Source organism: Coturnix japonica, chromosome 20 (genome assembly GCF_001577835.2).
Source record: "Coturnix japonica isolate 7356 chromosome 20, Coturnix japonica 2.1, whole genome shotgun sequence".
NCBI classification, from domain to species: Eukaryota; Metazoa; Chordata; class Aves; order Galliformes; family Phasianidae; genus Coturnix; species Coturnix japonica.
This window is the reverse complement of record NC_029535.1, coordinates 780814-793110: the sequence shown is the minus strand read 5'-3', so window position 1 is coordinate 793110 and position 12297 is coordinate 780814. Positions and strand designations below refer to the sequence as shown.

The 12297-nt window shown below is 42.2% G+C and overlaps 1 protein-coding gene across 8 annotated transcripts in view; it reads left to right on the top strand.

The window, feature by feature from the left end:
• Positions 1-12297, top strand: part of PHF20 (PHD finger protein 20) — a 60291-nt gene that overhangs the window by 43936 nt on the left and 4058 nt on the right. For all 8 annotated transcript variants that reach the window (XM_015881314.1, XM_015881313.1, XM_015881312.1 and 5 more), the window contains 5 exons: positions 249-418; positions 4224-4323; positions 8147-8342; positions 10043-10442; positions 11799-11982. In XM_015881314.1, coding sequence (XP_015736800.1) covers positions 249-418; positions 4224-4323; positions 8147-8342; positions 10043-10442; positions 11799-11982 — 1050 coding nt within the window. The remainder of the gene's footprint in view (positions 1-248; positions 419-4223; positions 4324-8146; positions 8343-10042; positions 10443-11798; positions 11983-12297) is intronic.

The following is a 12297-nucleotide window of genomic DNA, read 5'->3' as shown; positions in this document are numbered from 1 at the left end:
TGCTGTTACAAGTTAGTGCAGTAAAAAAGACAGTTAATCCTCTCTTACTACTCTCAATGCTCGGAAATTGCCACAGTTAGCCTGTTCTGCATTATGTCATGACAGTTAATAAACAAATTTGATGTTCCTTGAATTAAGAAATGAACAGACACGTTTGGAAATGCACATGTACATATCCAGGGTTATTTGGGAGTTTACTGACCTTTCTATAATTACCTGGTATTTTATCTGTTTATTTTTTTGTATAGAGGAAGACACCATGAGTGAGTCATCAATGGACAGCTTACTGTGGAGCGACGACGACTGCAGTCAGGATGTTGATGTAACCACAAATCCTGACGAAGAAGCTGGAGAAAGTGACTTTGAGATTGTTCGATGTGTTTGTGAAGTAAAAGAAGAAAATGACTTCATGATTCAGGTAAGCGTTTGGCTTTTGTTATTTGTGCTTAAGGTGGAGGAAATCTGTGGAAGTCTTTAATGGTTGGTTTGTTGCTTGTTGGGGTTTTGTGTTTTGTTTTAGAGAGATGCAAATCTACAAGGGGGGGAAAAAAGTGACTGGAACACTTCCTGGATTTAGAGAATATACATTTTAAGTTAGCAAAGTGGAGCTTTTTTTGGAAGCAGAACCGCATTCCTCCATTCAGCAGTGTTCCCTGTAGTTCCTAATCTGCATGAAGCCATCTGTCCGTTGGACTCTTTGTAACTGAGTGTACAGGAAACTTGCCAGCCACAGCAGTGTCTGTTGTCTGCCCACTTAACACTGGTGATTAAAGGTCTCTTTGAAACTGCCCTCTCTGTTTACTTTTACTTAGTCATTCTACCCAATTCCTATTCATCTCAATCAAGGAAGTTTTTTGGTTTATATTTGACTTTGGCTTTTTATTCTCCAGTTTTTCTCTTGCTGCTTGTGTGAGCTGTGTGATCTCCTTCAGAAAGTCCCCTTAAGCCTTAGAAGACACAGAAAAAAACAGCATGCAGGGACTTGGTGTGTCATGCTCTTGATTGAGATTTTCATAGTTGCTCTTCTGAAGATATGAGCTTTATTTGAGGAAGCTTCCATCCTTTTCTTTCTTGTTGTGGGACCTCAGTTGAAAGAGACAGTAGTGTAGCTGTGGGGTCACTGCAGATTTTAAGGTAATTATTAAATTATTTTGAAGTGGTTCTTTATTTTTGAAAGTGTCATGACGGTGTCTGGATTTTATACTTTTGGAGATTGCCTGATTGTCTCTGCAGGTCTTGTCATAGGTTGGTGGCAGGTGAGCTTTTTATCTCAAAGCAGCAATGATCGCAGTGTTTCACAGGGTGGCTTATCAGTGTGTTAACGTCGTTGGATGAGATTGCATGTAATGAGTGCTTGACAGGGAAGTACAATGTTTTTTAGCCATTTAAGCTAGGTGTTCCATAAAGCATCAGCTCTTCGCTTCCTTTGTTTTCCAGGCAGATACTTCAGGTGTCCTGTTAGTGGAAGGGCTGTTGGAGAATTGTCCTGGCAGCAGCAATTGCTCTCGAGCTCTGCCTGACAGAGTATGAGGCTTGCACTGTTCTCTTCACAGCTGTGCAGATCCTTGGTATTCTGTTTCCGAAGGCAGGCTGACTTTTGAGCCATGTTTGTTTACTATAAACATTGCTGGAAGTTATAAGTGGGGCTAAAAATTATTTGACTGGCACGTGAAGCCCAATCTGCAGGTTTTGTATTCACTTATCCAGGCATCCCGTTGTTAATTTTTTTAGGTTTAACTTCCCTTGATGCAGCCTGGGATATCTGTTAGCATATTGCTGTGAGCTGAGTTTTTAGTGTTCAGAACTAGGAGGAGCGGAGTATCAGGCACAGCCTGCCTAGCAGCCTCTGCTCGTTTCTGGTGGCCCTTGTTGCTTGAGTGGGGGGCAGAAGCCTGGTAAGGGAGTGCACTGTGTGGGGTAGTAAAACTAACTGTGTGAAGAATTGGTGGCTTCTGCAGCAGGTCTAAAGAAACACCTGTTCTGCCCTGAACATCAGCAACCTTTTCTCCAATTTTCATAATGCTGCTGGGCTTGGGTTCTGTCCTCGGCAGTTAAGCTTAACAATTAACTTGACTGAGTGCTTTTCTTTGGTCTTTTCTTTGGTACTGATTTAATAGATGAGTTGCTCAGGAAGGTGCAACACCTTTCTTGTAGTGCTTAGTTCATTCTGACTACAGTTTGCATCAGTGTTGGATCCTGATGCAGGCTGAGATGTGCCTTGTGCCCTGGGTAGGAAGGGAGTGGTGATGGGCTGTGCCCAGAATGAATGAACGTCATCTGGGAGTAGAGGAGGAAGAGGAGAAAGGAAGCTGTTGGCCATAATGGCAGGCTGGCGGCTTTCAGAGGAGATGGCTCTATGAAATATGGAAAGGCATAGACTGGACTGTGATTATTCTGGCAATATCATCTCAGAGCTGGTCTACAACTGGAGAATGCAGACAGGTGTCAACTAGGGCAGGACATAGTCTAAGCATAGCTTCCTTGTAAGGTTCTGTGAGCTTGCTTTGAAATCTTTTATCAGTTGCCTGGCCAGGGGTGTTAACATGGACCTAGAGAACAGACTCTGGGGTCTGTTGCTAAGCTGGGAGGCAAACGTGCAGGCAGTAGGAGTTCCCTCCTGTGTCCCAGCGGGGTGGTTATTTCATTGCCCGACTTACAAGGTGCAAGTGTGACCAAGTCCAGGAGCTCCCTTCTCATTTTGTAGCAGGTAGGCTGGTTTTCTTCCCCTCTCTTCTTTTTAGGACATCGTCCTCTGGCTCCTACGTATCTTCTTTGTGAACAGGGAATGGTCTCTTAATCTCTCCGGAAAGCATCTTCCTGCTTTAGATCCCCTTTTCCATTTTGTAAAGCTAGACACTATTAGTCCCGTTTTTCAGAAGTCTGTTTCTCGCTGACAGTTTCTTGTGTTTCAGTTTCCTCCATGCTTAGTTAAAGCAGATGATATACACAGAAGCTGGTGGTGCCTCCCTGTCTCTCTTGGCTGGAGGAAATGCAGTAGATGAGGAGAAAGGTGTTCATTAGGTGTTGGCCAACACAACTGAGGTGCTTACCAAGCTGCTGTTCTGCATGTCAGTGAGGAGCCTCTCAAATCACTTGCAATTGCCATTTCTTCATTTGAGCTCATTTGAAAACCTCTGTCATTATAGCCGTGGTCTCTGCATTAAGCTTTTGGCTTGTTCACCATGATTGTGTGCCCCGGTGGCACAGTGGTAGGAATGCCACATTGCAACACCGAGGCCCGGGTTCGAATCCCCTGTGGCGCAAGTGGTAGAAGTGCTGCTCTGCTACACAGGAGGCTCGAATCCTGGGGGTTGGACTCGATGATCTCTAAGGTCCCTTCCAACCCGCACGAGACTGTGATACTATGATGATGATGATATAACGATTACCATCTACAGTTCCACTGCTGATGGAAGGAGGGACTCTGAATGAACACCATGCAGTTTCAAATTAAAAATGACTTCATATTCTTATGTGTGGTTTTGTCTCATGTTCTGTTGGCCTTTAGGCTGCTGTTATGGTTTGGGCTGCTTATCAAGGCCAGAGGGGGGAAAAGAAAGAGGCAGAAGCAGGATGTGTGGGTGTAGTTGTTCCTGCCCTGACACTGCAAATATAAGTACAGGGATTTCATGGTAAATAGTGTAACTGCACTAAAAAGTAATGCCAAAGTGTACTCAGTATTTAGCAATAAGGATAAATGTCAGAAAGTTCTTAAAAGCTTTAGAATTTTTTCTTCTCTATGAATAGAAGTACCTTTGTGGAAGTGGATGAAATGGTAAAGGTGCAGTGAAGCACAGGGTTGGCTACTTCTGTGTATCGTGAATATCCCTTTGATTTTACAGTTAAGGTTATTTGTTGTTTTCGGAGGAAAAATTTGAGTTAGAAAACTTGGTATATTTTTATAAAGCTTGATTTTATGTTGTTTGCTGTCCTTGATAACGTATGCATGCATCTCCAAAAAGGTTTTCATCTCTGAAGGGAACATTTTAGTACTTCTCAGGATCTCTGCTTTGATTGCATAATTTGTCCCATCTCCATAAATGGTGTGAAAAATGTGGGAAGGACTGTATTGGCATTGCAGTTTGATTCTTTAATGTATTGGTTTGAAGCTGCAAGGGAAGGGGAGCTGATGTACCTTGTTTTTTAACATGCGTAGATGATGCATCTCTTAATCAAAGTAAATATATTGAGCTCCATTGATGTGCATTTCTTTATTTTAACAGTGTGAAGAGTGTTTGTGCTGGCAGCACGGAGTCTGTATGGGCTTACTGGAAGATAACGTACCTGAGAAATACACCTGCTATATTTGCCAAGATCCTCCAGGTACAGAAAGTTTTAAGTGCCGCAACCTTCCTATGTATGTAGAAGCTATTAGTTTAATATGCTTCTTTTGCAAAGGTTAAAGCTTGGGGTTTTTCTTTTGCTTTGCTAGCTGTGAAGAATTTCTTACTTCAGTAATGAATTTCAACTTTCTCAATCTGTAATTGAGCTCGTGTGAATGTACGAGTCAATGTTGTGGAATTACAGCTGGACAGGAATGGAAATCAATGTTTAACTGTGTCCATCTGAGTCACATTTGTCAGTAATAAGAACTGAAGTTGATTCTACTGCCTGACTACAGAAAACAAATTGAAAAACAGGAAAATTCAGTTTCCTTATGATTAAAATGCAGGCACCTCTTAAGGGACATGGCTGCTACTTTCTTCTAGCAAGGCCAGGCTTATTTGTTGATTAAAACATATCAGCAAGAGGTCGCTGGTTCTCAACAGCTGATGTCCTTGACTTGTTTGGAAGTGGCTCATCTATAAATATAAATTGGATTTATTGTGGGTAGTACAGTCACAGTTGATTAAGCAGTGTATTTTCTACTCCTGAATAGTTTAAAATGTCTCAGCTCATCTTATGCAGCAGATAAAAACTGCCTTTCTGACATGGGTTGTTTCTGGCTTCCTTCTGTGTGTTATAAAATGTTGCTGAGTGTGGAAATGGATGAGGTTTGGGCTTGTGTCCGTGCTTGTATATGACAAGATGCCTGAGTTGCCAGCCTGCCTCATCACAAACCCTCTTAGCTTATGTCTTGGCTTTTGACTTGCCTGTGATGCATTGAGTGAAAGGGAACAGTCTTGGGCTGTGTGCAAAATATATAGTATAGGTATATAAATAAGAAAAGTTTTGTTACCCATAGCTTTATTAAAATACCAGAAAGCAGACTACAAACCATTAAAGTAGTGGGTTGGACACACAGAGTTTAGGTGCTTATTTGGATTGTGATTGCTGCTTTTCTTGACAACTGCATGCTCTTGGGGCACCTGAATTGTTTGCTTATGGCTAAGCAGAGTTTGTGCACTATAACATCATTTGTACTCATAGCAAAGGAAGGACTCTGTGGTTACATACAGATATCTTAGACAGTTATAATAAATGAAACCTTTAAGATTATAATTATTACTGCAGCATTTTGCACCTAGGAATCTAACTGCTTACTTTCAAGATCCTTTACTTTGGATTTAGTTTTGGACCCTTGCATGCACAAGCTGAAGCTGTGCCATCACACTAGAACTTAATCAGAATGCTTTCCAATGAAAACCAATTACGGCTAACATTTACTTTGATTAACAAGTTTAATTGCTTTCCTTCTTTTTGCTTTGAAGCTCCTGGAACTTTTATTTGTTGTTTGGACTTGATTTCCAAAACAGATAGAATTTTAGTCCAGCATTTTGACTGCGACCTACAAAGTGGATTCTCAGTTTCAGTGAACCTTTCCTTGTCCTGAAGTGAGCTCACATGGAATTTATGAATCTGCAAATGGTTATGCCTAATTTTAAAAGTATATTATTGAGTAAATGCCTTATTTAGGAACTTCCCCTGTTTATATTGTCTCATATTGTCAGAAGTAAAAGCTTAGTATAATTATACTTAAAATCATAACTCATTTTAGATTCTCCAGGTAGGATTTTTAAATGATTTGTGTTCAGGTAACATTTACCCTTGCTTGAACATAATCAAAATATTGTTTGTTATATGACAGATGCTTTCAAGGAATAGGAAACGTGAGTTGTTAGAAATCTCTCCATCTCTTTAGTGCATTTACACGAGAGAGAACTTTGTGTTCACAAGTGCACCCTCAAGTAAACAGTGCCATGAATAGTCTTTGGGTGGGTGGAATCATAGAATGGCCTGGGTTGGAAGGGACCTTTAAAGACCATTGAGCTTCCACCCCTCTGCTGTGGGCTGGCTGCCCAGGGCTCCATCCAGCCTGGCCTTGAATGCCTCCAGGGATGGAGCTCCCACAGCGTTTTGGGCAGCAGTGCCAGGCCTCACTGCCCTCTGAGTAACAAATATTCTCCACAGTTTTAACCTAAATCTCCCCTCTTTTAGTTTAAAGCCACCCCTCTTGTCCTGTCAATATCAGACTGCTTAAGCAGGGAGGAGACTGACTTCTTATAACCACCCTCAGGTACTGGAAGAGGCTGCACTGAGGTCTCCCCAGAGCCCTCTCTTCTCCAGGCATAACACACCCATCTCCCTCAGCCTGTCTCCGTAGCAGAGGTGCTCCAGCCCTCTGAGCATCTCCATGGCCTTTTCTGGACCCACCCCAGCTGATCGACATCTTTCTTGTGCCAGCAGCCCCAGGACTGGACACAGAACTGCAGACAGGCTGTCACAGGGCAGAGCAGAGGGGACAATCCCCTCCTTGCCTGCTGCTGTTGGTGCAGCCCAGGCTGCAGTTGGCCATCAGGGCTGTGAGCATGCATTGCTGGCACGTGCCTGGCTTTTCATCCACCGAGACAGAGCAGATAGCCTTCATGCTGTTCAGATAACCACGAAGTTTTAAAACTCAGGGGTTTACTCTTGTTGACCAAAGTGCATTTGCAGCTGAGAGCCTTCCTGACACACTAATAAACATGGGACTTCTGCTGGAAAATGAGGCCTTTTGGAGGTGTTGCCTCAAAGCATCCAATACTGTCCTGTGCTGCTCAGTGGCAGCATGCTCTTTGGATTTGTCTTTGAGGCAGACATCTGGGAGCAAGTGTAGGTTTCCTTTATGTCTGTGGGTCTGTATATCAGGCATGATGCAGAAATAATTGTGTTGTTATTTTTAATTACCTTCCAAAAGATACATCAGCAGCTATGAGTAATTTCTCTGTAGGGTATCCAGTTTCACTGTGCCCCAGGTAACAGCATGGCCAATGATATTTCCCAGTGGGTAGGCAGTGCCATCCCCTGGTTTCATCCTGCTGCCTCCCAACTCTTGATTTTTTCAACAAACCCCTGAGTGCTGCTGTTTTATAATGGATGTTAACCCACTTGTACTGGAGACTTCTCTATGCACATAGTTCTGAACTGTGCTCCTGTAACATCTCTGGCGTTGTAGGTGCTGTGGCTGGGGCAGTGAATGGGGTGTTCTCAGTGCACTGAACTGTCATCAAAGAACATCTTCTGCAGCAGCACGGTTCAGGGGTGGGGGGGAGGTTGGGCTCTTGTTGGTTTTCTTTATGTTCATTTTTGTTTACTTGTTTCTTGTAATTTTGTAGGCTTACCAAGTTTCACTCTTCTGTTAATAACTTCTTTGCTGTCCTTCAATTTCCTTTGCTCATGCACTTGCTGTTTAACAATTTCATTTCAGCTTGTTGATAATCCGACCTTTTAAGCTAGAATTAACATTATTGATAGTTTAGTACTGGCAAATTCTTCACCAACACATCAGTGATTCCTTTTAAATTTACATTTGAGTGGCTGTATTAATATGTGCACAAAACTGGCAAAAAAGACCAATTGTCTGTTGCGGCATTTCTGTCTGCAAAGCTGTATCCATCTGGCTTTAGGTATAATCAAGGATACCCTGCTACAGTCAATGCATTTCTCTGTACACCAGCTGCATGTTGTGGATGTTCTGTAGGAATCAGGGTCTGAATGCCCCTGGCTTTTACAGCTGGGCCAAGATTTTCTTGACCAGGGTACCATTTCACTTCCCGCTTACAGATTCTTACATCTCCAAAGTTTTGCCTGCTGTCATAAGATGGTTGTTGGTGCTACTTATAAGAGATAGTACACTGCGCAAGACGGGTGATCATAGTTACCACCAGTAATGTTAACGTGCTGTAGTTAATGCTGCATTTTAACACACTCATTACTGTTGCTCTAGGTCAGAGGTCCAGCTTAAAGTACTGGTATGAGAAGGAGTGGCTGAGTAATGGCCACATGCATGGCTTAGCGTTCTTGGAAGAAAATTACTCCCACCAGAATGCCAAGAAGATAGTAGCCACTCACCAGCTTCTTGGCGATGTACAGAGAGTGATAGAAGTACTGCATGGACTGCAGCTGAAGATGAGCATACTGAAGTAAGCAGTGTTTAAGTATCAGTTGACGTGTTCTCAACGTGAATTAGATTTCAACTAGTAGAAAAATAACAAGAAATTCAGACTGACTTTTTATGTTTCTCTGCAGATGTACGCCACCGTAGTTTGAATTGCTAATGTTGTCTTGGATAAGTGTGGTGGGGAGTGTAAACTGACAGTGTGAAGAAGAGCTGGGAAAATAAGAAGAAAAAACTAACAGCAGCTTTTCCTAAAGCAGTGAAATAGAGCAGTAGCAAATGGAGCATGGTGCATAACCATGGCAATGTTCTTATAGCACTTACTTTCTCTATCCAGTAATTTTTGAGTCAAAATCATGTCTCTTCTTTTAGCGTAATTTGTTGCCCTGTAGAGGAAGAGTGGTTGGACCTTCAGCAACCTGCAGTGTATCAGTTTTGTGCAAACATAGTATGCTAAGAACAAAACAAAACACAGCACCAACGTTGTTCCTAGTCCTTGTAGAAATCAATAGTTTTCTGTTTGAAGTCACCCTTGGTTCTGACTGAAGGTTTTTTTCCTAATCCACATCTAGCATTTTCTAATTGATTGAATACAGTTCATGATTTATTCATTGATAATTTGCTCAACAGCAGCTATTTAGAAAACAAAGCTTAGAGTGTTTCCAGTTCTTTGGTTTTTTTTTGTTTTTTTTCCTTAAGTTTAATCTGTGGTGTTGCAGTAATGCCACTGGCAGTGTTTGGAAATTAAGAAGGTGCCACTTGTAAGGTGATGCCTTGCTTTTCTGCTGAGGTGTCCTTAAGTCAGATCTGGAAGTACCTTTGTCTCAGGTGACTGGAACGTAAATATGTTCCATCTTGTGCAAAGGATCCCTTGCTGCTTTGCTCCACAGGGAGCACCTTTAGGTGTAGAATGTCTGGAGCTGGAGCAGAAAGTTCTGGTGAGAGAGCACCAGAGCATTCAGGTGCATTCAGGATACCTCACCAAGGGTGTGACAACAAACAAATGTTGTTTGCTATAGTATGTAATAATCTAATAGTTACAGTTGTCCCTGCTGCTGGAATGAATAGTGCTCAAGCTCTCCCAGTAATCCCAAGGGGCTTTAAAGGGAAGCTAGATGTGAAGGAACTAATGAAGCACTACTACACCCACCCCAAGGCTGCCATTGTTGTCATTAGAGGGTTGGACAAAATCAGTGGATTGAATTCTGAAGGTTATCTGGGGAAACTGCAGACAAAAATCTTTAAGTGAGCGACTGGGGGGGTCAGCTTGCTTTGCTGGTGTGGGAATACACCTTGTTAGTGGATATATTGTAATTCCAGCATACTTAACCTACCTGTTTAAAATACAATTAAAACCGTCCCTGTGAAAATGGGTTAATGCTGTTGTCAAATTACAGATAAGAAGACAAATCTCAGCCTTTGAGGGCAACATTGGTGAAGTTTTATATTCACATTTTTGAAGCTTATTCTTCATCTTTTCCTTTGTGCCAACACTTGGTTCATGTTAGAGAAGTGAAAGTAATGAACCTGATAGAGCACTGTAGGATGCTGCATGTTGGGTTCAGGGGAAATATTTCAACGTGTTTGTGTGTGTTTGGTGATACTGATGACCAAAGTATGTAGTATTGAAAATGTTCTTGCTTGGTTTCTTTACATGGTAGTACAGCCTACGGTCATTTTAAGCTTAAATTTGGTGGATGACTGACTTCTTTTATGTTTGAACAGAAATAAAGAACATCCTGACCTAAAGCTCTGGTGCCATCCATGGAAACACATTACAGTGGATGAAAAAATCCATACAAAACACATCATTCACATTGAAGAAAACTGTTGCAAAGAGGAGACGACGAGTTATAGAACTTGGAACGGGACAGCTGAGAAACCCTCAGCCATTCCTTCTGTGGAGGAATCTTACATCACGAGTGAACACTGTTACCAGAAACCTCGGGCCTACTACCCTGCTATCGAGCAGAGGTTGGTGGTGGAAACGAGAAGCTCAGCCATGGATGAGGGTGTAAATAGAATAAGGGAGAACGGGGATGACGTCCTGTCGGAGAGGCTCGGGTGGAATCTGGATCGAGAGATATGTAAAATGGAAAATGAATCCAAACACAATTACTCCAAGGTATTTATATTAAAATAAACTCTCTGCAGAGAGAATGCGTTTGTCTGGCAAAGTGCAGAACTCATTAGCCCCTGTAATGGCATTTAATTTATGTATTTATTTTTTTTCCTGTCGTGATGCTGAATTTAGGTTGCTGGTGCACATTTAAGTAATAGATGTGAACATCTCCACCATTTCATCCCAATAGTCAACTTCTGGGTTTTAAATCATCTGTACTCTCCATGCACTGTGCTCTGCCAGTGCGTTGTTGCTCCTTGCTTGCCTGCTTTAGACAGTACAGACAAATGCTAGGGAGAGAGCAGGGCAAGCACATGTGATACTCTCAAATACTGCTATTGCAGCTTTTGGTATTGCCAGCTTTTCTCGCATTTGTTAAATAGCAACATTAAATTGATTCCACATTCTTCAGGCAACATGTAGATAAGTAACCTGAAGTGATGGTTAGGTATAGTCATTGCTAAATAGTTCAGTTCTTTTCCCACTGACGCACTCCAGTTTTCTGCTTCTAACGATCAGTTCTCAGTTCCAGCTCCATCAGGTCCAGCAAGCTTGTATCAGAGGCCTCTCTACATTGCAGTGTGCAGATTGGCTTCTCTTAGGTGCTGTCAGGTCACGAAGTATGGTCTGACAAATGGAAGGCCTCGGGGGAAGTACTGACTGACCTCCCTGTTTCTTGGATGGGAATTCAGTTTAGCTTTTATTTTATTTCCAAAGAACATGTAAATCGTGTTCTTCCTCATTTCTCTGCCAAATCCATTGGGATGGCTTTTTGTTTCCCACAAAGATGTGTTTCAGTGTTTTGATCTCTTAGGAGTCTTTCTCTAAATCCTGTCACATTTCAGAAAAATGATGGAAGAAAGCACAGCTGCCACAGTGCAGTCAGGTTTGATAAGTTGTCTGGGTGCTTTGATGGAAGTTACAGGAGAATTGGGAATAGATTCCTTCAGGAAGAGCCCCTCCTTGCTGTAGCACAGCTTGCTCTTTGCTTGGGTTCTGTTGTTTAAAGGAATTTGTGGTGTTCTCCTGGACACACAGATTTAGTGCAGTGTCTTCCAGCAGGAAGTTATCTGTATCTGTGGGTGTCAGATACAGCTCAGTGTTACCTTCCCAGAATAAGGTGCTGGAGAAGAAGGTACAGGGAGGTCTGCTAAGACCTCACAGCTGTGAGGGTCTGTTGTGATCTGCTTTTGCCCAAACTGCCTTTACATTTTCTACACTCCGTTTTCTGTGTCTCTCTGTTGCCTAAAATCTGTGAAGCCATTAGCTCGGGGCACTGTGGGGACAACACTGCCCCAACAGCCTGCCTGACCAATTCTACCCCACTGTTACAAATAGTGACGTTTGTATTTCTGCTAGGTAAGAGAGCCTGCGTCTAAGAAAGCCTCTCCAGAGGAAGCTATTGAAATGAAACTGCTGGAAAAGGACAAAGAAGGAGTTGTGAACTCACAGCTGCAGTGGCAGCTTAATCTTTTAGCTCATGTGGAATCTCTGCAGGATGAAGTCATACACAGAATGGATTTCATTGAGAAGGAGCTGGATGGTAGGTAGCGTTTTTCTGTTTAAAAAAATAACTGCATTTTGTCCCACTCAAAACTGCTGTTGAGAACTTGCTGTAAATTTACTTCTGCAGACCTGCAGTGTGGTGAGCATAAAGCTGTGAGATGTACTGCATTTAGCAGTAGAAAGCAGACACTTTTGGTGCTTGGAAGGTTTGAAAACAAAATTGAAGATAAAATAAATACCATGAAAAATTTAGTTCAAATAAAAATTTCCTGCTTGCATCATTTCTGAATACTTGCATCAGGTGTTGTAGTGGAATGCCTTTTGTATCTTGTTTCTTTTGTCATTTTCCGTA